Here is a 26,368-nt window from a genome sequence, read left to right as displayed (position 1 = left end):
TGAATGGACATTTTTCCAAACAGGACATTCAGATGGCCAACAACATGAAAAGATGCTCAACAACGTTAATCATTAAAGAAAAGCAAGTTAAAACCACAATGAGGAGTTCCCATCACGGCGCAGTGGTTAATGAATCCGATTAGGAGCCATGAGGTTGCGGGTTCGATCCCTGGCCTTGCTCAGTGGGTTAAGGATCCAGTGTTGCCATGAGCTGTGGTGTAGGTCGCAGACATGGCTCGGATTCTGCATTGCTGTGGCTCTGGCATAGGCCAGGGTCTACAGCTCCGATTAGTCCCCTAGCCTGGGAGCCTCCACATGCCACGGGAAGCGGCCCTAGAAAAGCAAAAAAAAAAAAAAAAAAGCAAAAAAAAAAACACCACAATGAGATAGCACCTCACATCTATCAGAATGGCTATCATCAACAAGGACACAAATAACAAATGTGATGATGGAGAGAAATGGGAACCCTGGTGCACTGTTGGTGGAAATACAGGTAAGTGTGACCACTGTGGAAAACAGTAGTGAGGTTTCTCCAAAAACTAAAACTAGAACTACCTTATGATCCAGCAATTCCACTCCTGGGCATATATCCGAAAAAAACCAAAAACACTAATTTAAAAAAATATAGGCAACCCAATGTTCATAGAAGCTTTATTTACAACTACCGAGGATAATGGAAGCAATTTAAGTGTCAATCAACAGAGGAATGGATAAAGAAGATGTGCTATACACATACAATGGAATACTATCCAACCATAAAAAAGAACACCATTTTGGGAAAGGAAAAGGAATCTGTGGAAAGGAATCTGACTTGTATCCACAGGTTCGATCCCTGGCCTATATGGACGGACTTGGAGGGTATCATACTAAGTGAAATAAGTTAGACAGAGAAAGACAAACACTGTATGATAGCATTTATATGTGGAATCTAAAAAATGCAATAAATTAGTGAAAATAACAAAAAGGAAAGAGACTCAAAGACACAGAGGAACACTAACTGTTGCTGGTGGAAAGAGGCAAGGGGGAGGGGCAAGATAGGGGTAGGGAGTTAATAGGAACAAACTATTATGTATAAAATAAATAAGCTATGAGGATATGTTGTACAACACAGGGAATATAGCCAATATTTTATAATAATTATGAATAGAATATAACCTTTAAAAATTGTGAATCATTGTGTCGTATACTTGCAACTTATATAACATGGTACACCAACTACACTTCAGTTAAAAAATTTTTTTATTCCATATGCCATGGTGTGCATGTGCCAATCTCAGACACCCAGTCCATCCATCCCCTCACACCTGTCTTGTTTGGTAACAATAAGTTTGTTTTCAAAGTCTGTGAATCTGTTTTTGTCCTGCAAATGAGTTCATTTGTGTTCTTTTTTGAGAATGCACATAAGTGATGCCATGTGAGGTTTGACTTTTTGTCTGACTTACTTATGTAAAATACATTTTAATACAGATCTAAGTGGATAGAATCTTACATGAGAGATAACTTCTATAAATTAGCAAATAAGTAGAAAATAAACTTCAGTAAAGTTACAAAAAATTTTTTAAACTTACTACAAAATTATGATAATTGAAACAGCGTGGTACTGGGCATAAAAACAAATATATAGACCAACAGAACAGACTAGAAAACCCACAAACAAACTCTCCTATATGTGGTCAAACCATTTTCAGTAAGGGCATCAAGACCATTCAATAGGAAAAGGACAGTCTTCTCAACAAATAGCGCTAGGAAAACTGGCTATCTATATACAAAAGAATGAAGCTCAACCCTTACCTAACACCATATCCAAAAATTAACTCGTAACAGACCAAACATCTAAATGTTAAGAGCCAAAACTATAAAATTCTTAGAAGAAAACATAGGGCAAATGCTTCACAAGAAAAGGAAAAATAGGCAAATTAGACTTGATGAAAATTAGAAACTTTTATGCATCAAAGCACATGACCAACAGAGTGAAAGGTAACCCACAGAATGAGAGAAAATAGTCACAAATCGAATAACTGGTAAGAGATTTATACCCCAGGTATATAGAAAACTCCTAAAACTAAACAACAAAAAACCAAACAACCCAATTCAAAAATAGGCAAAGGACTCAAACAGATATGTTTCCAAAGAAGATAGACAAATGCCCAATAAGCACATGAAAAAATGCTCAACATCTTTAGAGATGATTAGAGAAAGCAAATCAAAACCACAATTAGATACCACCTCACATTATTATGACTACTATCCAAAAAGAAAAAAAGAGAGAGAAAGCAACAAGTGCTGACAATTATGTGGAGAAACTGGAACCCTTGCCCCTTGCCTACTGTTTGTGAAAATGCAAAATAGTGCAGCTGCTGTGGAAAACAGCATGGTGGTTCCTCAAAAAAGTAAAACAGAGTAGTTCCCTTTGTGGCTCAGCGGTTAACAAACCTAACTAGGATCCATGAGGATGCGGGTTCGATCCCTGGCTTCACTCCGTGGGTTACGGATCTGGCATCACTGTGGCTGAAGTGTAGGCTGGCAGCTATAGCTCCAATTTGACCCCTAGGCTGAGAACTTTCATAGCCGTGGGTGTAGCCCTAAAAAAAAAAGCAAAAAAAAAAAAAGTAAAACAGATTTACTATATAATCCAGCAATTCTACTTCTGGGCATATACCCAAAAGATTGAAAGCAGGGTCTCAAAGAGTTATCTGTATGCTCATGTTTACAGCAACATTATTCTCAGTAGCTAAAATGTAGAAGCAACCAAGTATCCAAAAATAGATGAATGGATAAGCAAAATGTGGTACATCCACACAATGGAAGACTGTTCAGTCTTAAAAAGGAATGAAACACTGGCAGACACTACAATGTGGATGAACCCTGAAAATGCTATACTCAGTGAAGTAAGCCAAAAACAAAGGACAAATATTATACGAGTCCACTTACATGAGGTACCTATAATAGGCAAATTCATAGAGATGGAAAGTAGAATAGAGGCTACTGGGGACTGGAGGTAGGACAGGTTATTATTTAATTGATACGGTTTTATTTGGGATGATCAAAAGGTTCTGGAAACAGCAGTAATAGCTGCACAATATTGTGCATATTCCTTTTGTTTTGGCTTTTACTTTTTTGGTGAATTTTGTATTGTGATAAAATATACATAAAACTTAATATCTGGACCATTTCCAAGTGTACAATTCAATGGCATTAAGTATATTCACAATGTTGTGCAACCATCATCACTATCTATTTCTAGAGATTTCTCATCATCCCAGACAAAACTTGTACCCATTAAACAATAATTCCCCCAGTAACCACTGGTAACCACTATTTTTTCTACTTTCTATGTCTGTGAATTTGCCTATTGTAGCATATGGAAGTTCCTGGGCCAGGGACTGAATCCAGCCACAGCTCTGACAACACTAAATCTTTTTTTTTTTTTTTTGGTCTTTTTAGGACCGCATATGGAAGTTCCCAGGCTAGGGGCTGAAGTGGAGTTGTAGGTATTGGCCTACACCACAGCCACAGCAATGCCAGATCCAAACTGCGTCTGCAATCTGCACCAAAGTTCATGGCAATTCCAGATCCTCAATCCACTGAGCAAGGGCAGGGATCAAACTTGAGTCCTCATGGATACAAGTCAAGTTCATTACCACTGAGCCACAATGGGAACTCCCAACACTGAATTCTCTAACCCACTGCACCAGGCTGGGGATTGAACCCACACCTCAGCAGCAACCTGAGCCACTGCAGTCATTCTTTTTTTCTTTTTTTTTTTTTTTAAGGCCACACTTGCCAGCATATGAAAATACCCAGGCTAGGGGTCTAATCGGGACTACAGCTGCTGGCCTAAGCCACAGCCACAGTAACACAGGATCTGAGACAAGGCTGCAACCTAAACCACAGTTCACGACAATGCCAGATCCTTAACACACTGAGTGGGGCCAGAGATTGAACCTGGGTCCTCATGAATACTAGTTAGGTTCGTACCACTGAGCCACAACAGGAACTCTTGCAGTCAGATTCTTAACCCACTGCACCACAGCAGGAACTCTTCATTGTGCCTATTCTTAATGCCACTGAATTATACATTTAAAAATAGCTAAAATGATAAATATGTTACAGACATAGATACACCGTAAACCACAAATGACAAAATCAAACTGAATTTGATCAAAATCAAGAACTTCTGCTCTTTGCAGGGCACTAAGAGATTAGGAGATTGAGAAGATAAGCCACAGATGAGGAAAATACCTGCAAAATGAAGGTTTAATAAAGGACTGATATCCAGAAACACAGAAAACTATTTCAAAGTCAATAATAAGAGATGTCCCAACTTTTAAAAAATGGTTAGAGGCTTTGAACAGACAACGCATCAAAGAAGATAGAAAGTCAATTAAGTATATAAAAATCTGCTCAATGCCATAAGGCATTAGGGAAAAGTCCAGAACCAGAGTTTCACTGCTAAACTCTACCAAACATTCAAAGAATTAATGCCAATTCTACTCGAACTCTTCCAAAAATAAAAGAGGAAGGAATACATCCTAACACATTCTATGAAGCCAGTATTACCCTGACACCAAAGCCAGACAAAAATACCACAAGGAAACTACAGACCAATATTCCTTATATAAAACACACACACACACACACACACACACACACACACACACACACACACACACACAAACCTTGTAAGCCGAATCCAAAAGCATTTTATACACAACCAAGTGGGATTTATCCCAGGAACACAAGGATGGTTCAATCAGTGCAATATACCACATTAATAAAATAAAGAGGAAAAACTCACATGATTATCTTAAGAGAGGCAGAAAAGTGTTTGGAAAATTGTATCACCCTTTCATAAAAACACTCAGTAAACCAGGAAAAAAAAGGGGACTTCCTTAACCTGATAAAAGGCATTTATGAGAAATCCACCGCTAACATCATACTCGATGGTGAAAAAAAATTGGAACATTTTCCTTCTGAGATCAAGAACAAGGTAAGAAAGACCACTTTGGGAGTTCCCATTGTGGCTCAGTGGTAGCAAACCCGACTAGTATGCATGAGGATGCAGGTTCAATCCCTGGCCTCACTCAGTGGGGTTAAGGATCCATGAGTATGGGATAGTTTGTAGACGCCACTCGGATCTGGTGTTACTGTGTCTGTGGCATAGGCCAGCAGCTGCAGCTCCAATTCGACCCCTAGGCTGGGAACTTCCATATGCTGTGGGTTCAGCCTTTTAAAAAAAAAACACTCTTATCATTACTATTCAGCACTGTACTGAAGTCCTAACCAGAGCAACGAGGCAAGGAAAAAAGGAGAGAAAAACGACATCCAAATTGAGCAGAAAAAAGTAAAATTATCTCCATTTGCAGATGTTATTTTTTATGCAGAAAATCCCAAAGAAGCCACAAAAAATTTCTAGAGATAAACAAGGAGACTCAGTAAAGCTGCAGAGTATAAAAAATCAGTTATGTTTCTAAATACCAGCAATGAACATCCCAAAAGGAAGTTAAGGAAATTGAATTTATAGTAGCATACAACAGAATAATATATCTAGGAATAAATTAACCAATAAAGTAAAAGACTTAAACACTGAAAACTACAAAACATTTTTGAAACAAATTAAAGAAGACCTAATTCAATGGAAAGACATTCCATGTTCATGGATTGGAAGACTTTAATATTGTTAAGGTGGTAATGTTGTCAATGTATTTACAGATTCAGTGCAATCCTTATCAAAATTCCAGTGGCTTTTACTGCAAAAAAGGAAAAGCTAAATGTCAAATTCATACGTAATCCCAAGAGGCCAATAATAACCAAAAAACTGTATTAAAATATAAACAAACACAAGTGCTCGATTTAGCAGCACATATACTAAAATTGGAATGATACAGAGAAGATTAGCATGGCATGGCCCTAGTACAAAGATGACATGCAAATTTGTGACGCATTCTATATTTTTAAAATCAACTGTATTTTAATAAAAAAATAAAAGAAAACAAAAACTCCCACAAAGTTAGAAGACTCATACATCCTGATTTCAAAACTTCCTACAAAACTACAGTAATCAAAACATGGAGTTCCCGTCGTGGTGCAGCGGAAACGAATCCGACTGGGCACCAGGACATTGTAGGTTCGATCCTTGGCCTTGTTCAGTGGGTTAAGGATCCGGCATTGCCATGATCATAGGCATGGCTGTGATCTGGTGTTGCTGTGGCTGTGGTGTAGGCCAGTGGCTACAGCTCTGATTCAACCCCTAGCCTGGGAACCTCCATATGCCACAGGCGTGGCCCTAAAAAGCCAAAAAAAAAAAAAAAAAAAAGCAAAAAAAGTCAATATGGTATTAGTATAAAAACTGATATGGAATTCCTGCTGTGGAGCAGCATGTTAAGGACCCACCATTGTCTTTGCAGTGGTTCAGGCCGCCGCTGAGGCACAGGTTTGATCTCCAGCCCAGCTCAGTGGGTTAAGGATCCAGCATTGCCACAATTGTGGCATAGGTGGAAGCTTCAGCTCAGATTCGATCCCTGGCCCAGGATTTTCCACATGCCGCAGGTGCAGCGAAAAAAAAAAAAAAAAAAAAAAAAAAAAGACATAAAGACCAATGGAACAGAACTAGAATCCAGAAATAAACCAAACATCTGTTCCAACTCATTTGCAAAAAAGGTGCTAAAGCCACTCAATGGGGAAAGAACAGTCTCTTCAACAAATAGTGCTGAGACAACCAAACAATCAGATGCAAAAGAGTGAAGTAAGACCCTACCTAATTATTCCTCATACAGAAATGAACTCGAGAAGTTCCCTGGTGGCCTAGCAGTTAAGGATGCTGGCCTGGGAACTTTAGCATGCTGTAGGCACAGCCAAAACAAAAAACAACAACAACAAAATTAACCCAAAATGGATCAACTATCTAAATATAAGGAAAAAAATCATAAAATTAGTACAGGTAAACATAGGGGTAAATCTATATGACCTCAGATTTGGCAATGGAGTCAAATTTGGCACCAAAACTGTAAGAGAAGGGAAAAAGCAGATACACTGAACTTCACAAAAGTCATAAAAATGCAGTTCCTATTGTGGCTCAGCAGTAACGAATCCGGACTGACTAGAATCCATGAGGACACTGAGGACTCGGATTCAACTCCTGGCCTTGATCAGTGGGTTAAGGGCATTGCTGTGGGCTGTAGTGTAGGTTGCAGTCACAGCTCAGATCCAGTGTTGCTGTGGCTATGGTGTAGGCCAGCATCTGTAGCTCCAATTCAACCGCTAGCCTGGGAACTTCCATATGCCTTGGGTGCGGCCCTAAGAAGACCAAAAAGAAAAGAAAAAAGAAAAAAAAAATCACTGTAAAATGTCAAAGGACATTATCAGAACGTGATTAAAACAACCCATAGAATGAGAGAAAATATTTGCAGGTCACACATCTAGTAAAAGTTTATTACCCAGAATACATTTAAAAAAAAAAAAAAAAAAAAAAAAAAAAACTCTTTCTTACAATCCAAAAATAAAACAAATAAATGGACAAAAGATACATTCAGCCATTTCTCCAATAAAGATATATAAATAGCCAACAGCATGTAAGAAGATGTTCAACATCATTGGTCACTGAGGAAATGCAAATCAAAACTTCAATGTGAAACCACTTCACACCCTCAACGAAAAAAAAAAAAAAGGAAAATAACAAGCACCAAGGAGGATGGGGGAGAATAAGAACATTCATACATTGCTGGTGGGGCTATACGATGGTGCAGCCAATATAGAGAACAGTTTGGCAGTTCCTCACTTCAACAGAGTTACCACAAGACCCAGGAATCCCACTCCTAGGCTTTTAGCCCCAAAGAACTGAACACTGGAACTCAATCGTGCCTGCATCCACGCATGCGCAGAGCAGCATGATTCACAGCAGCAAGTAGGCAGAAACAGCCCAGATGTCTACCAAAAGATGTAGGGATACACAAACTGGTACAGTGGATCTTCCCTATTCTTGCATTCCATGTTTCCACATTCATCTACTCACTAAAGTATACTTACAAAACCCCAGTCAGTACTCGCTTTCCCATCCATTCACAGACATGCACCCTGTTGCCGACACTCTCATGCCCAGCTGCTGTGGCACATTAAACAGTCCTCACACTAAACAAGCATCCTTCTCACGGTGTGTTTAGTGCCATTTTTAACCAACTTTCTGTGCTTTTGCTATCTGAAATGGCCCTAAGCATGGTGCTGAAGTGCTGTCTAGGGTCCCTAAGCCCAGGAAGGGTGTGATGTACCTTACAAAGAAAACATGTCTATTAGATAAGCATTGGCTGTGAGTTCAATGTTAATGAAGCAATGATGTACAATAAATATGGAGCCTTCAAACAGAAGGACCCATAAAACAAAGTCATGAATCAGTTGACAAAAATGTGACCAGAGGTTCACAGGAACTTAACCCTTTAGCCTCCTTGTAACAATGGTTCGGTTTGCACTAATTCAATGTTTGTGGTGACTTGACAGAACTTACCTATCTTTTTTTTTTTTTTTTTTTTTTGTCTTTTGTCTTTTGCTGTTGTTGTTGTTGTTGCTATTTCTTGGGCCGCTCCTGCGGCATATGGAGGTTCCCAGGCTAGGGGTCTAATCGGAGCTGTAGCCACCAGCCTACGCCAGAGCCACAGCAACGCGGGATCCGAGCCGCGTCTGCAACCTACACCACAGCTCACGGCAACGCCGGATCGTTAACCCACTGAGCAAGGGCAGGGACCGAACCCGCAACCTCATGGTTCCTAGTCGGATTCGTTAACCACTGCGCCACGACGGGAACTCCCAGAACTTACCTATCTTGAGTATCAAGAATCAACTGTATGTGTGTGTGTGTTTATCTCCATACAGTGGAAAAGATCATGCAGCCATAAAAAGGAATCAAGCATGACACATGCTGTGACTTGGATGAACCTTGAAAACATTACGCTGAAAGAAGCCAGACATAGAAGGTCACATGTTATATGACTCCTTTTATATGAAATGTCCAGAACAGGCAAATATACAGACAGAGGTTGCCAAAAGATGGGGGGGCCGGGAGAAATGGGGAGAAGAAAAACTTGAAACTAGAGAGGCAGTGGCTGCATAACATTATGAATGCACCAAATGCCACTGAATTGTACACTTTAAAATGTCTAATTGTACATATTCCTTCACCTCAATAAAAATTTTATTTTACAATTGTGCTATCACAGAAAGATACTTGGCTTTTGTCCCCAGTTCCTGGCCTTGGCATTTCCTGAGCAATGGGGGTGACAGACTCATCTTTTGTTCTAACAAGGCAGCTCATGGTGAGCCTCTAGGTGGCCTCAGGATGGGAATGGTCCCCAGAAAGACCAAAGTCTTGATAGGAAGCTCGGAACTTTCATCCCCACTCTTAACCTCCAACCTCAGGGGAGGGGGAGGGCTGGAGACTTTGTTGATCAGCAAAGGCTGGAGTTCCCGTCGTGGCGCAGCAGAAATGAATCCAACTAGGAACCATGAGGATGTGGGTTTGATCCCTGGCCTTGCTCAGAGGGTTAAGGATCCAGCGTTGCTGTGGCTGTGGTGTAGGTTGGCAGCTATAGCTCCGATTCGACCCCTAGCCTGGGAACCTCCATATGCTGCGAGTGTGACCCTAAAAAGCAAAAAAAAAAAAAAGATGAGAAAAGAAAAAGAAAAAGCAATGGCCAATGACTGAATCATGCCTACATAACAAAGCAAAACCCCCAAACACGGGGTTGGGGGAGCTTTAGGGCAGGTGAGCACGGAAGTCCTGGGAAGGCGGTGTGTGGAAGAAGAGGCCACAGAAACTCGGCACCTCATATCTCTCCCACCTGGCTATTCCTAAATTGTATTCCTGACACTAAACTGGTAACAGGAAAAAAATGGTCATCAGTTTTGTGAGCTGTCCTAGCATATCAGGGCACCTGAGGAGGTTGTGGGAACCCCAAGTTAGAACCAGTCCATCAGGAGCAAAGGAGGTACAGATTGTGACTGTTGTCTGAGCTGAGGACAGCCCTGTGCACCTGAGCCCTATTCGAGCAGCCTATGTCAGAAGTGCATTGAACTGTTGACCACTCCAGCATGTCTGGAGACTCAGAGCAGGAGGCACGGTGTTGGGAAGGACGGAAGTGGTATGAGTAGGAACCACTCGATGACAGGCAGAGGTTGCTTTTACAATCAGACCAACGCACCCTCAACCTGCTTTTTTTCCCTTAGGGAAAGGAGCGGTTTATCTGTAAAAGAACATCCTACTCGCAAGTCAAATGAAATGTAGCCTTGGATAAGTTCTTGCACCAAACATCATGAAGAAGAGAATTTCTTCATTTTACAGTGAGGCCACACCTGCGGTCAGTGTGGCTGAAATGCCTCACGCTCACACAACAAATGCCTCATGTCTGAGACAGCATCCCTTCTGCTCTGGGTGCAGATCTACCCACTGTCCAGAGGCCAAGCAGCATCTTCCTCCATCTCTGGATCCTCAACTCCTTGGGCCCGAAGGCCTCAGAGGCTGCGTGCTGCATGCGCCCCACTCACCCAGGCCAACTGGGCCAAGGCTACACCGCCTCAGCAGTGACACCACATGGATGAAGCACCTACTATGTGCCAGGTACCAGGCCACGTGCTTTACCTTCCATCTCTCCCCATCTTCCCAACAGCGTGAGAGGCAGATTCGACCAGGAACCCATCCTTTGGGCCCCAGAGAAGTGGCAAGTCCACAGCTGCTTCCCTTTCTCACCACAGCAAACATCAGCTCAGCTCACCGGCAGCGGAGCAGTAAGGAGAGGCTAAAACCCACCACGGCCCTTGCGACATCAGGGTGGAAGTTACCAGCAGGCACACTCACGACGGCCCTGTTCTAATAGTACCCCAACGCCTGCAGAAGCTGCCTTTGCAAAAATCCCGTACTCACTTTTGCACCCCCATCTGACCTTTACAAACCTCTACAGGCCCACATTTACTTAGACAACATTTGCAGAAGAATGTGATACACGAAACAACACTGTCACTGTTACCCAGAAGTAGGCAAACACCAGAATTCAGGAATGGCTGTCGTTCTGGGTCATGCCTGTCAAGGGTGTTGAAGCCATGGGTACGCACGTGAATACACATGCTGCTGGTTGGAACCCGAGCTCTGCCTGTCACTGTGCAGCCCTGGCCACAGGACCAGGCAGCCAGACACTCCTTCATCGAGATGGGGGTGAGCACCGTTCTCCGGGGCTCGTCCTGAGTAATAAGCACCACCACCGGGAACTGAGGATTCCAATAACAGGATGCAGCACACTTGTCCTGAGAACGGGCCCCAGTGCTGCCCCCACCCCACCCCGAAGCAGACACCCACGCACCCGCAGCTGAGAGCTTCCTCCAGATGGACTCTGTCTCCCCAGCTGCCAAGGGGCTGCAATCACAATTTACACAGCCTCCCACGGGAGCAGGAGAGGCGGGTGCACGCCTGCTGGGGACTCGCCCCCCACTGGCTCCCCGTCTCCACATGCTCGCCCCCTCTCAGCAGCAGACTCTGCGGCTTCTATGCCAGGAAAGTTTTGGGATGACCCAGCAAGCCCTGCAGCCAAATCCCACTGAGCCACACCTGCTGAAATGTCATCCACCAACCAGGGGGCCCACACACCTGAGCTCCACCCCCAGAGGCCCTTGCTGGGTTCTCAGAGCCCAGGCATAAATAAGGAACTCATTAAGTGAGCGGTGGCACCCTAGGGCCTCTCGGGGAGGTGTCCTTTCTGAAAGACAGCAGAGCTGCCCGCAGCCAGTCTACGTGGACTTGCAGAGAAGCACCCATCCAAGCCATATGGAGCCAGGAGAGGTCATCACTGGCCTCCTGGAAGCACCCTGAGAAGCAGCAGAGGCAGAATGCCAGGAGGACAATTGTTTGATGTTAGTAATTGGGCTTAAAAGAAAGCTATGGTCTGACTGTGTCCACGCTAGTTCCTGTGTTGACGGTGCTGGGAGGCACTTAGGGCATGAGAACAGCACCCTCAGGAATGGGATTAGCACTTCCACAAAGAGGGAGTCCACGGAGACTGGCCGCTTCCACCACATGAGGGCACAGCCAGAAAGTCGGTGACCACAAAGTTGGCCCTCACCTGGCCTCACCAGAACCTGATCTGGACTTCCAGTCCCCAAAACTCTGAGCAAACAATTTCTATTGTGAGCTGCCCAGCCTGTGGGATTTTGTTATAACAGCATGAAAGGACGAAGACTATTTCTATCACCTTTATTGTAAATGTTTATGGAGAATACATATGGAAACGAATAAAATAGACCCCTGGTGACCCTACCACCCAAAATACCTTTGTTAATGCCTTTCAGGTATATAATTCATTTTTCCTATAAATAATAGATGTAAAACCTGCTTTTCTCGTTCAGCAACACTGAACACTCCCCCAAGGTCAGCAAAGCTTCTGTTCAAAAGATGCATCCAGCCTCTGCTGGATGCTGAGGTGACGTACAGATTTCTCCTCTCCCCCCTCAAGGTGACCACCCCTCTAGGACTGTCCACAGACTGCGGCCCTGCTGCGGCAGGTAGCAGCTGAATCGGGGACCACTCTCAGGACCACGGACAAGGCCTAGCCCGGCACTCCCCCAGCCACCGCCACAGCCTCACTGCTAGGCCCACAGGAGTACCAATGACAAGGAGTCTTTGCTACAGACAGGTGCCAACTCCCAACCCATCACCCCGGCACCGCTGTCCCACAGCCCTTGTGAGAGCTGTGTGTCCACCCTGCTGCTACCCGGGATCCTACCTTGTTTTTAAAGTACACCTCAATGGGCATGATGAAGCCAGCATAACCCGACTCCTCCACCTTGTAGGGGGGCTCCTTGCACACTGAAAAGAAAGGGAAAGCACCATCAGCTACTGACAACAGTAAGCACATGCCCTGCACCTCCTGTCTGGGCTCAGCAGGGCTTCCAGGAGGCCAGCTCCCCTGGGAGGGGAAACCCCATGCCCCACTCCACATTGATGGGGTCATGGGGGACAGGAGGAACGGAGCAGAAGAAAGATGACCCCACCACGCCATGGTGGGAGAGCGGGAAGGGGAACAGCCCCAGCTAAGGCAAAGCAGCCAGAGCTGGCCACGGGTCCCACAAATTCAACCAACTCAGTGCAGCGAGTGCAGCTCAGTTTCAAGCTTGGGGCACCCTGGTCTCCCAGCAGGGCACTCTGCTCTGCTGTGTCCACTTCCTTCCATCACCCACCAAACACCTCAACTGAGGCCAGCTTAGGCCAGGAACTTGGAGGCCAGTAGACTTAGATGCCCTGCTCTCAGCTGGGACTCGCCTTTAGCACCTAAAAAAAAGCATTTCCAGGGTGACGAGAATAGAGACTCATTAACCCTGAATATGGATGGATGGATGGAAGGAAGAAAGGGAGGGAGGGAGAAAAAGAGATGAGGGAGGAAGGAAGGGAAAGAGACTAGTAAACAGTGAAGTACAAGTAAAATAATCTCCCACAATCTCACCCTCCAGGATGAATTGTCAATGTTTTGACATGTGGCTGTTATTATGCAAGTAACGTGAAAATGTTCTCCCACTTTTAAGAAAAAAGTCATAACAGTGCAGACTGGAAGTTCCTGTTGTGGCTCAGTGGTAACGAGCCTGCCTAGTATCCATGAGGATGCGGGTTGGATCCCTGGCTTTGCTCAGTGGGTTAAGAATCTGGCATTGCTGTGGCTGTGGCGTAGGCTGGCAGCTCTAGCTCCGATTTGACCCCTAGCCTGGGAACTTCCTTCCACATGCTGGGTGTGGCCCTAAAAAGCAAAAAAAAAAAAAAAACAGTACAGATCAAATCCCCCTTGTCCTCCACCCCTCCCTCTCCAAAAGCAACCACTACTGGGAGTGAGGAAAAAAATCCTGCCAACTGTTAAAACCTTTATACACATATGTCTGTACTGATTCTTTTTTTTTTGTCTTTTTTACCATTTCCTGGGCCACTCCCACGGCATATGGAGGTTCCCAGGCTAGGGGTCCAGTCGGAGCTATAGCCTTCAGCCTACACCACAGCCACGGCAACACGGGATTCGAGCCGCATCTGTGACCTACACCACAGCTCACGACAAGGCTGGATCCTTAACCCACTGAACAAGGCCAGGGATTGAACCCGCAATCTCATGGTTCCTAGTCGGATTTGTTTCCACTGAGCCATGACAGGAAGCCCATGTACTCTAATTCTTAAGTGGGCCAGAAATTGCTAGAAAACAGTACACGGCACATTATTAAACATGACTTTTTTTTTTTTTTTTTTTTGGCTGTACCTGCAGTATGCGGAAGTTCTTGGGCCAGGGATTGAATGTGTACCATAGCAGTAACAAAGCTATAACAGTGACAATGCCAGATCCCCAACCCGTCTCTCGATCCTCTCTGAGCAGAATGAGAGAAGGGGGCCTCTCTGACTGCGTAAACACTTTGCCCAACCCACCGATGTGAGTGCCTGCAGTCTGCCCTACCTGCTGTGTCAGCCCTGGGCCAGGCACCTGAATACTGGCTGAACTAATCTGCATCCAAGAAGAGGAGTGGAAGCAGAGCATAAGGGCAGCCTGTTCTCATCTGCCAACGGAAGAGGGACGAGTGAGAGGCACAGGCAAGGGGGGACCGAGGACTTGGCTGCACGCTCTACCCCTGTGCCCATCTCCTCCCCCGCAACCCAGGGGGCCCACATCAGGGCCCCCTCCAGCAAGGACAGACCTGGCTTCCCTAGGCCTCTGGCCTCCAGGTCACCTACTTCTGCTGAGGGCAGTTATCTTCCCAAGCACATGTGTCACATCTGTTCTTGAAATTTACAAACCCCTTCAGGAAATGGACCCTACTGCGTGTTTCTCAATCTCTCTCCAAAGGCCTATCACACAATGGGCACTCTGGGGCTGAAACACATCTCGACCTGTCAGAGATGGCGTGGGGGAGGGGGCAGAACACAGGCTTCCAGACAAAGGAGACCAGCACATGCACCATCCCGCCAGCCTACCTGAGGGCCCTCAGAAAGCAAAGTGAGGCCAATATGATACAAAATAAAGCTGAAAGACACAGTGGGAGGGAGGTGATGTGAGAAGTCAAGAAATTTCTAGAAGGCAGAAAGCTGGTGAGAGCATGCTGGGCAAGGAAATAAGAAGAAGCTGCAGCCCAGAATGTGGCACAGGCACCACAAGGCAGGCAGGTGCCCCATGGAGGCTGGGGCTGGGAGAGGAGAAGGGAGGAAGGGAGAGCGACTAACGGTGGCAAGGGGTCTTTCGTGGGCTGATGGAAACATTCTGGAACAAGAGTGGTGATGGTTGCACAACTTTATGAACACACTGGGCACAGTAAGGGTGAACTTTATCACGTGGGACTAATAGCTCAGTAAAGCAGTAATTAAAAAAAAAAAAAAAAAGGCAAACAGAGAAGCTGTAATTAAAACAACAGCCCTGGGGATCCCTCCCGCCATCCTCTCGTAGCCCAGCACAGGCAGCTTCTCGTTTCCTGGAAGAAATCCAGATGGCTCTACATCTCGAGAGGAGAGTCAACTGTCTGGAAAAGGGTAAAGCTCACAGCATGAAAACTGGACCCCGAGTCAAGCCCTCCTCATTCAGGAAATTGGGGGCCCACCGTGCTAACCAGAAGCCCACTGGCAAACAGCCCCACCCCACCTAAACAGAGCACTTGGTAGGAGCTCCCACCTGGAGGAAAGAGGCCAAAGAAACAGGAATACTTTGGGGACCACAAGAGAACTTGAGGAAAAGGAAAAATAAAAAAGTCACTGTCCTCAGATCTAGGACATGCCCAACAAATGAAAATAAGATACTTTTTTTTTCTTTTCTTTTGGCCACAATCACGACGTATGGAAGTTCCTGAGCCAGGGACTGAATTTGAGCCACAGCTGTGACCTATGCCACAGCTACAGCAAAGCTGAATCCTTAACCCACTGCACCACACCAGGAACTTCTTTTATTTTTTTTGGTCTTTTTAGTGCCACACCCATGGCATACGGAGGTTCCCAGGCTAGGGGTCCAATAGGACCTGTAGCTGTAGCCACAGCAACTTGGGATCCAAGCCACATCTGCAACCTACACCACAGCTCACAGCAACACCAGGCCCTTAACCTACTGAGCGAGGTCAGGGATCAAACCCGCATCCTCATGGGTACTAGTCGGTTCTGTTAACAACTGAGCGTAACTCCGAAAACAAGATACTTTTAAAAAGGAAAACTAGTAAGAAAGGCTTCTTAGATATTACAAATAGAGTACTTACAGTTTTTTAATTCAACGGAAAGACCAAAAAACAAAGCCAAGAAAATCTTCCAGAATGTAGAGCAAAAAGACATTTTTTTAAAGGGTGATGATGGGAGTTCCCATTGTGGCTCAGTGGTTAACACAACTAGTATCCATGAGGATGTAGGTTTGTTTCCTGGCCTTGCTCAGTGGGTTAAGGATCCAGCGTTGCCATGAGCTATGGTGTAGGTCACAGAAGTGGCTTGGATCCCGAGTTGCTGTGGCTGTGGGGTAGGCCAGCAGCTGTAGCTCCGAGTCAACCCCTAACCTGAGAGCTTCCATGTGCCGCAGGTACTGCCCTGAAAAATCAAAACACAAAGAAATAAAAAATAAAAAAATAAAAGGTGATGATGTACAGCAGAAATTGACAGAACATTGTAAATCAACTATAATTTTAAAAAAGGAAAAAAATAAAAGGGTGAGAGATGCAAAAAAAAAATCAGCAGGTTAATAAATGTCAACAGTAGCTACTATCTATAAAGCACCTACTATGCGCCAGGCAGTATTCTCAGCACTTTATACATTTAACTCACTTAATCCTCCTAACGACCTTATGAAACAGATGCAATTTGTTCTCATTTTACAGATGAAAACAGTAAAGCATAGAGAAGTTATGTAATGAACAACCTAAGAAAGAGAAAACAGAAATCAGATGGAAAGAAACTGCCCAAGAAATGGAAGAAAACTGTCTGACGCTGAAACAAAGGACACTCAATGTCCAATATGATAAAGAAACAAACAAAAAAGACCCCAGAAACAATGTCATTAAAACATCTAAATCCTTCTGGGGGAGGCGGGGGATAATTCTAAGACAGGCCACCCACAACAGAACGAGAACCCAGTAGAATCAGACTTTCCAGAAGAGAGTGAAGAAACACTTTCAAAGCTCTAAGTGAGAGTAATTCTCAAACTAGGACACCATATCCAACTAACCTTCCCCTCAAGTGTGGGAAGAGAAGAATGATACTTCAAACACACCAGGAGTCAGAGTTTATTCCCCACACGCCTTTCTGAGGAAATTGCTTCAGTAATTAATCTCTTGGGATACTTCTTGAGGAACGACTCCAGTAAAACAGGAAGATAAACCAAAACATAGGGTAAGAAGACAGTAAATCCCCCCAGGAGAAAAGTAAAGTCCCAGACTGATGGCTAAAGAGGCAGCCTCGAGAGGAGCCAGTTCTGATCAGGGGTGGAAGAGACCAGAATGAAACATCCAAAGGGGGAAAAAACTCCACTGAATAAACGAGGTGTTGCAGAGGATGGAGGAAAGACGAAGCATCTTTGATGAAGACAAATGACGAAAGGGTGGGAGGAGAAGCAAAGGGTGTTCACAAAGCCAAGGGCCAAACATGCAGCCAAGTAAACAGGGCCAAACTTCAACCAAGGTTGAGATAAAGAGCCCATATGACCCTGACATGACCTTGAGCCTTCTTCCTGGAGTGGCCCAGAGTTCAGAGAGGATCCCAACTGGGCCAAGAGTGGAAACAGTCAATACAGTCAGTGCCCTTTGCCAGCTGCCAGCTTCTAGGCTTAATCTCCAGGCCTGGAGCAGAACAACCTTTACAATGTCAAGTGTAGCTCCCAGAAGGAGGGGTGTAAGGTTCGAGTAAAGACGGGGTGCTCCTGCCTTTCTCTTTCTAAGTGGACAGTCAGGAGACCTTGGCCAAAGTTGACGGTGCTGAAGAATCCATTCATTCACTAGACAAGGATTCAGCAAGCACCTACTCTAGCCTTTCAGCACCCGGGACACAGCGTAAACTCTACCACTAGACACAAATCCCTCACTTCGGGGGAGGGCGAGATGGACGAGATAAGTAAGTAATGTATACAACGTCGGAAGATGGTGCTAAGGAGAGAAAACAGAAAAAGGCTAAGAAGACAAAGCTGTACAGGTGAACTGAGCAAAGAAACTACGAGTCAGACTGGCAGCCGGAGGGCCCCAAAGGGTGAGGGAGCCTTCTGTGGAGAACTGAAGGTAGGCCAGCTCCCTCATTCGAAGTCACAAGGACAGATGCTGCAAAATGCAGCGCTTAGAAAGGAGGATGGTATAGCGGGATAATGATCTGCTATTGTCACTGCAGTGGCTCGGGTTGCTGCTATGGCACAGGTTCAATTCTTGGCCCAGGAACTTCCACAAGCCAAAAAACAGTGGCCTTCCCTGCTGAGCCAGAAGTTTCTATTTCTGTAACTTAGGTCATTTCCCCACTAGACAGGAAGACCCGTACTGGCACAGGCCCCCAGTGGGTCCTGGGATGGGCTCCTGCTTGGACCACAGGCCGTGCACATTCTCTCATGACTTGGCCCCGTCCCTGTCCGCCTGGACGGGTGAAGGGGTTGGTAGCCTGGCAGTGGCTCTCCCAGCCCTGAAGCCCTTTTCCAGGAATAAGCCCTTCCCTGCTTTATCAACACATCCATTCAAGAAATATATCATGGACCCCTGTGACATGCCCGGCTTCACATGGGGGCAACCAGCAGGCAGGGCCCTGGTCCCACAGGGCTCACAAGACAGCCTCCAACTTCACTCCAAAGTCCCCATCAAATTCCCTGAGAAGCGTCCTCTACTCCCACACACTCACACCAGCGAGTTCTCGTCTCGCCCCATCAGACACCAGGCTGCAGGTAACCTGGTGCTTCATAGACGGCAGGCTGAGGGGTGAGGCCAGGAGGGAAGGCAGCAGCGAGGTGAGTGCCTTTTCTGCTTTTTGCCCCACACGTGGTGGTTCTTGGAATGGCATGTCTCATCAAACATGGGCCCAGGAAGCGATTTCCTGCTTACTCAGGGGTGGGCATTAAGTTGCCCCTCCCACCCACAACCACAGGCTCCCTCCTCTGGATGCTCCTCAGGGGCTGAGTCTAGGTAATGACACAAGACACAGTCATCAGCTCCACCAGGATTTCCCTATGATGAGGCCCACGGCTGAAGGGGAAGCAGAAGGGAGGGCAGAGGCCCTTTGCAGGGTCAGAGCAGGGCCCGCAAGCTCTCACCGCATACCCCAGGGTGCAGGCCGGCATCTCACAGGGAAGGGAGAGGGAAGGGCCGGGTGTGGGCCAGGCCTGGGGCACTCACCGCGCTTGGGCTTGGGGAAGCTGTCGTGCAGCCGGAAGACCACCTTCTCCACGAAGTGCTGGATATCGCACTGCTCGGGGCCGCGGACGAACACCATCCAGTCGTGCGTGAACCCCTCCGTGGTGGGCTTCTTGCGCAATTGGGCGCGGTGTCCCAGCTCTAACTTGACCTGGACAGTGCACTGGACAGAGAGAAAGGCAGGCACGGGGTCAGTGCAGAGCCCCAAGTAAGGGCTGCAGGCTCACGGACCAGGCCTATGGACTGGCTTTCCACGTCTCTTCTCCCCAGCAAGCTCACGGGGGTCCCCGAGTCTCCTCCCTACCCTGCCCCAGGGGCTGGGCTCCTGCAGCTCCCTCTGCCTTGGATGCTCTCCTCCACCGCCCATGGCCCACTCCTTCCCGTCACTGAGGTCGAGCCTTGACTGCCTCAGGGAAGCCTTCTGTCACCACCCCATCTGAAAGCACCCACCCCACCCCACCCCCATGGCGCTCTTTCTCAGCATTCTCCACTATCAGAGATCCTCTTGCTAATGGTTTGTCCCACGTGCTCTACAGTGGCTCATGGGAATGGCTCCCTGTCTGGAGCAGCAATCCTCAGCAAGCTCTCCTGGAATATGAAAGTGTGACTGTGGTGCAATTATGCCGCCCTTTGGTTCCAGGATCCAAGGACACTAACATCCATGGCTGCTCAAGTCTCTTACATAAAACGGCACCATAAAACGGCACAGTGCTTACACAGAACCACATACACCTTCCCGCATGCTTTAAAGCCCCTCTAGGTCCCTTTTTTTTTTTTTTTTTTGGTCTTTTTGCCTTTTCTAGGGCCGCACCCGCGCCACATGGAGGTTCCCAGGCTAGAGATCTAATTGGAGCTGTAGCCACCAGCCTACACCACAGCAAAGCAGGATCCAAGTCGCTTCTGCGCCCTACACCACAGCTCACGGCAACGCCGCATCCTTAACCCACTGAGTAAGGCCAGGGATCGAACCCGCAACCTCGTGGTTCCTAGTCAGATTCATTAACCACTGAGCCAGGACAGGAACTCCAACCTCTAGATTACTTCTAATACCTTGTACAACGTAAGCGCTAGGAAAATAGTTGCAGATACTCATAAGTGCTATGGAAATAGTTGCTGGGGCATGACAAATTCAAGTGCTGCTTTTTGGGACTTTCTGGAATTTTTTTTCCCAAATATTTTCAATTTCCCTGTGGACAGGGAACCCACAGATACGGAGGGTGGGCTGTACCTTGTTCTATGACTGAGGAAACTAAGGCTCCAGAGTGAGCTAAGTGGCACATGTGAGGTGGCTCGGCCGTAGGAAGATTCACCCCTTAGCCACTCTGCCATCCTGCCACGCCGGCCAACCCACCCCGGTCTTTGATTACAGTGTTTTCATTTTCTGTTGTCCCACAGAATGCTTCCTGGAGAAGAGTCCCCTGGGGTCACCTGAGTCACCTGCACAATGCTGGCTTTATTTTAAAAACAGAATGATGGTTCACAGTGAGAATGGGGGGCAGGTGTGAAGCCAACTGGGGACAGGTGCAGGTGGACCCGCAACCCCCATGGCCCAGTTTCCTTCCTCAGGCACGTGTCTGCCGCTCCCTTGAGATGTGAGGTCACTCACACAAGCCCCATCCCACCAAACAAGCAGCCAAGACACTTAAAAGTCCTCCCACCAGTGATGCTAGCCAAAACCACCCACAGGGACCTACTGTCCACATCCACCCTGGTCCATAAAATTCTCCCTAGACTTTGCACAGACATAGCCCGACACCTAGTATCCAAACCAAGAATGTTACATAGAAGGCAGAGGCCAAGTGGACACTTGTGCCTAAGTGCTGAGATAACGGCAATGGCCTGGATCCCACACTTCCTTAAGGGAACTCCTCCTCAGGGCACATCAACCCAGGACCAGGACCAGAAACCTCCTCCTGCACTTTCCTCCCTTTTTGTCACCAAATGACCGTGTGCATCCTGGGTGCATTCTGGGTGCATCCCAGGGACTGGCCCCATCCCTCCTGTCTCCCCCGCCCCCCTGCCTCTTCTCTGGGCTCTGAAAGCCCATAGAGACCCGGCCCTCCTGCCACTCCTCTGGCTGCTCAGTCACTGCCAGGAAGCAGGGCAACCAGAGCCCATTGCTGGCTCACCACTCCCTCAGCACACCTCCACAGCCCCACCTGTGCTTCCTCAAGTCTGGGATGCTCCAGGTTTACCACCTTTTCTTCACCCTAAGTCAGAGAGCATGTTGCAGGGCATGCAAGCTTCCCAGATGAAGTCCCCCGTGCACCTGCATCTGCGCTCACATGCAGAGAAGCTGCTGCTAAGTCGGGGGGGGGGGGCATGCCTTAGAGGCGGAGAACTCAGAACACACAGGAAACACACAACCCCCACATCCCAGTTCCATCGGACACCAGCCATCCCCATACACACCAGGAATGTCCACACCTCCACCTTTACTCCCAGCCTGCAGCCTGGGTGCCCCACACACACTTACTTCCCTGCTGACTGAAATTCCACTGGCCCTGACTCAAGCGCCACTCTCTACCAGGCCCTTTCTGATCCATCACCACACTGGAAACCAACCAGATCCCACAGCAGTCTATGCACAACCAACTCGGCAGGGCCACTTCATCCCCAGCCTGCTCCTGACTACATACTGCTGACTCCCCGGGGCCACCTCCCACCCGTCCTTTTAACTCTATTCTAGAACCATGCTGCACGAGGCATCAACAACACTGGATTAAACCAGAGGGGCTTCCCAGATCAGTGCACCCCGAGAAGGAAGGACCTAAGTGACAGATAAGGACAGGGTGGTCCTGACATATATGGATGAGCTGGCAGGAGGCTGTGGGTAGTGAGTCAGCTGTGAAAACACAGCAGGAGCTCCCCAATGCTGGCACAGGGTGACATTCCCCTTGGGGTTCTTCAGGAAAAGAGCAGGAACCCCCAGGACCAGTCCACTGGAAGGAGGAGTGGGGATACGGAGAGAGTATTTGTATGCGACCCAACAGAAACAACAGCCAACTATACAAAGATGATGGAGTCGAGGAGAGAGCATCTGAGTGAAAGTACCCCAGCAACTGTACACTCAAGGCTGAAGGCGGAAAGGACAGACAGACAAACAAGCCCGCTGGGAGGCACAAGAGGGAGTGGCTGGAAAAGGAGCCTGAAATGAGATGGGAGGATTGGGAGGACCTAAGGGTGGAGGAGGGGAGACAGGAGAGCCGGGCGGCTGGGAGGCTGAGATGCCCATGGTGGCCAGCAGGGCAGAGCGGGGAGATGGACCCGTCTGAGGGAAGAAATCCCACCAAAAATTGGAGAAAAAGACTGGATGTCTGGATAAACAAGTCATGCTCCAACCAACCACCAGCATCTATCCGCAGAGCGCTGCTTATGGACAGCGTTCAAGATAAACAAACCCCAACGATATTTACATGATTCGAATAGGCCATAATCACCGCATTCACTTACGAGTGGCTAAGAAACAGCCTTTCTCTTGAACTGTTTCTGCACTGAGGGTTTGGGGAGGGTTGCAGGTGGGGAACCAGATACATACAATCACAACATGTCGCTGGCCAGCGACTTCTGGGACTTTACAGAGCTAACACCAAGGTGATGGGATGTCCCCTCAGAGTCTACTGTCCACCAATCCGGAGTGTAACAATCCTGCTCCAGCCTCGGCCGCCTTCCCGGTATTTCTGATCACGTGGGGCTCCTACCCAGGGCACGGAGCAAGCGGCAGAGCAGTGATTGTGAAAGAAGGGAAGACCACAGTTCCATCTGAGGGGGAAAATGGAAGCGCCAAAAAGACGCTCCGGAGGCCAAAGTAAACAGGAAAGTTCTGAAGCGCGATGGGTAATCTCTGCAGCCGGCAGCCCATGCCCAAAGCTCTGCCAGGGAGGTATCTCTGCCCCAGAGGCTGGTGCCAACTCGGCCTCAACACCCCCAGATCCCAGGTGCCGATGACCACATACGCCGGAGCACTCAGGAAAGTCTCCCCCCAGTACTGGGATCTTCTAAGAAGAAAAGATGGTGGAATAACACAAATCTGGAGACGCTATGTTAGAAATCCCTGATTCAGTAAGACATTCAAGCTACACTGAACTGGAAGCACGCAAAGCTGAGCCCTGGCCAACTACTCCGACTTGTCGAGTCACAGTAATTTATGACATGGCTCAGCCAATTTCAGCTCCGAGGGCACTGCCCCCTCCCTCCTTACTCCACCTGGACTCCTTCCCCGTCCAGCAGACCTGCCTTGGGGCCAGACCAAGTGCAGGGTTGGACTGAAGCAGATCAGTTAGCCATTTCCCCAGGAAGGGCGCCTGGCTAGAGAGGTTCACACCGGCTGGAGTAACAGGCTGCCTACAGAGAAGCATCTCACCTGCCCCACCGGCAGCCTGGAGGCACTCGCAGACCCTGCAGAGTGGAGAGCTGGAGGCAGCTCCAAGGGCCCAGCCTCAGTCACTGGCACGTCCCAGCATCTTGGGGTCCACTCGGCCACCCACTCCCCCAAAAAAAGCCCAGGACAAAGGAGCAATTCCAGGCCTGCCCCAGAAAGAGTTAACTATTTTACTTCTGGGAAATCATCCCTAAGACCTGCAAGGGAGGATGGAGAGGGAGTGGCTGGAGGGCTCCAGGGGCCATCTGGGGACAGTTAAGCTTGGGCTGAGGGCCTCAGCTGAGCACTGCCCTCTCTCCAGGCCAACTGGCAGTGGGCGGCTGGAACCCAAGGGCCAGAAGCCTAAGTCCTACGAGCCAGGCAATCGAAGGGCAGCGTCCCCAGCACTCCCTGACCGAGCACGGATCCCTCCAGGTGTGGACTGGGGCAGCCTGGTGCCAACAGCTCCTCCAGCCTCACAGCCCTCCTTTCCCAAATGCTTCCCGCATCCCTCCAACCCTGCCCTCAGTCTGGCCCCAGAAGGCAGGTCTTTAACAACGAAGAGTATCTGTAAGATTTCCCCAGACCTTCCAGTGGGAATTCTCTTCAACAAATGCCCTTTCCTTTGGGAATTGACACTTTACCAAGTGGCGTAATTAGGCCTGAAGTTGGTGACTAATTCCCTCAAACCTCCCTTCCTCAGGGAGGAAGAGGCTAGGAAGTCTTCTTCCTCAAAGCCCAGACTGGGGCTGCCAGGTCCCACTGGACCTCAGTGGGGTCGTTGGCAACCTGGTCCACATGCCCACAAAGAGGGAAATGAGCTGGTCCCTTGGAGCGACAGCCACACGAGCCCAAAGAAAATGCTCTTCCCAGAACTCTCTCCCTCCAGACCCAGCCAGGAGTTCTTGGGAGCAGCCCCTGAATCAGGGCATGAGAAGGACAGGAAAGAGGGCCTCCCTGCCAGCCACTCCTCTCTGGAGGCAGGGACCTGTCACAGTGGCCACAGGAGGCCCTGGTCCTCTAAGCCTCAGGGACGGGTGGCCTGCCCCTGCACCCTCTTCTAGCTCCATCCAGCCCCATCCCTTGACCCAGGGCACAAGGTTAATGACAAAAGAACAAGGGGCTCAATGAATGTACCTCTGGGAGGTCACTAAAGATAAGCATGCAGACCTTCCATGACGACGCGCAAATACTCGCACAACTGTCAGAGCTGTCGGGGTGCTGGGAAGCCTGACCCTCACCGGCCTGCCAGTGAGGCCTGGGACAAGATATCCATCACCTGGCCTGGCGACAAAGGGAATCATTTCTAGTTGCTTTTATTTAACAAACTGTTGGCGAAGCCAAGAGCAAAACTTGGCGTTAGAAACTGCCATGGACATGAAGGGGAGGAGGACTCTGGTCCCTGCTCTCGAGTACTTTACAACTTCAAACCCTGGCAGGTCACCTTCCCAGGTGACAGCTTCAGAGCTGGGTGGGGAGGCTCCGGTCACTGTCACCGTCACTCTCCCGTTAGTGCTCGGCACAGGACGCAGTTCCAGGTTCTCTGTGTGAGGTCTGGGAAAGACCGGGTGCTCCCCAAGCATCCCCCCAGGCCTCAACTCCTCAGGGGCCTTCCTGGGCCTGCATTTTCCACATCTGTAAAATGGGCCTTCACCACTAGAAACAAACCTCCCTTCCAGAACAACAGAGCATGGTCACCGGTTCCCAAGTCCAAACTTGGGAGAGCCTTCTGAAGGGTTAGCAACTGTGTGGCTCGATGTGTTGGGCACCCACCCCAGGTGCCAGGCCCGATGCTTCTGTGAAGGGAAGACTCCTGTGGCGAACACGACCTCCCAGAGGCCAACATTACTGCCAGCTCCCTAGGCAACCCCTGTCCCCAGAGGCTCCCTCCCCAGCCTCCTTTCCCATCTTTCCCCGCATCTGCTCAGTCGGTAACCATGCCCATTCCCTCCCCACCACCCTTGGAGGTAAATCACACACCTCTCCGCCATGACCCCTAAGGGAGCAAAGATCTGTTTTCCCAAAAATACATCATCCCTGCCCCCCTAAAAAAAAAAGGAAAAAAAAAAAAATCCCACAGATGATATTCGTGCAAGTACAGACTAGAGGCTGGGGGAGTCAAATAGGTGGGGGTGTGGTCAGGGTGAAGGGAACCAGAAAGACTTTTTTCTGACCATGGAGGAACGACTTTGATGCTGAGAAGTTGGGAGTCCAGAGCAAAAGGCAGAATCCCCCTTCTCAGCTGAGCCTGAAAGTTCTAGAGAATAAAACAGGAAGGTCAAGAGAATCAGAGTCTCCCCAAGCAAGCGGGCCTCAGGGAGGGGGAAAGCCCTGTCGTTCCCCATCCCACTGAGGCAGTGACGGGTTTGGGGCACCTGGGGGGGAGAAAAGAAGGCCATGCATGATCCTGCTGGATTCAAAGCGCTTCACTCTTGCCAGAAGTCATCCTGGACTGCTTACAGCCTGCTCACCTACTTGGATAAAAGAAACCATTCTCTCCTGCCTCCCCAGAGGCTGCTGTCCCTGTGAGGAAGGGCCAGAGCCCTGGGCCTCTCCCAAATTTGCATGAGAACACAGGCGGGGATGGGAAATTAGACTACATGGTGGCACATACTTGGCTTTGGGACCACTTTCACTTGCAAATACATGTGCAAGGAGCCAGACCAGCACTGT

The 26,368-nt window shown here is 48.1% G+C and overlaps 1 protein-coding gene and 1 non-coding gene across 3 annotated transcripts in view; one reads left to right on the top strand and one right to left on the bottom strand.

Moving 5' to 3' along the window:
- Nucleotides 1-26,368, bottom strand: part of MLLT1 (MLLT1 super elongation complex subunit) — a 66,695-nt gene that overhangs the window by 37,758 nt on the left and 2,569 nt on the right. For both annotated transcript variants that reach the window (XM_021083992.2, XM_021083993.2), the window contains exons 2-3: nucleotides 19,318-19,498; nucleotides 12,756-12,838 (exon numbers count right to left, since the gene is read on the bottom strand). In XM_021083992.2, the coding sequence (XP_020939651.1) occupies nucleotides 12,756-12,838; nucleotides 19,318-19,498 (264 nt within the window). The remainder of the gene's footprint in view (nucleotides 1-12,755; nucleotides 12,839-19,317; nucleotides 19,499-26,368) is intronic.
- LOC146405518 (U6 spliceosomal RNA) lies at nucleotides 5,845-5,956 on the top strand. The gene has a single exon (XR_014839278.1). It is a non-coding gene; the product is annotated as a U6 spliceosomal RNA (small nuclear RNA).

The sequence above is a fragment of the Sus scrofa genome, chromosome 2 (genome assembly GCF_054392235.1).
Source record: "Sus scrofa isolate SSC_HxYL_T2T_F1_AM1 chromosome 2, Sscrofa_HxYL_maternal_Yorkshire_Landrace_v2.0, whole genome shotgun sequence".
In the NCBI taxonomy this organism is placed as follows: domain Eukaryota; kingdom Metazoa; phylum Chordata; class Mammalia; order Artiodactyla; family Suidae; genus Sus; species Sus scrofa.
The sequence above is the reverse complement of the archived record's forward strand: the minus strand, read 5'-3'. Positions and strand labels throughout refer to the sequence as shown.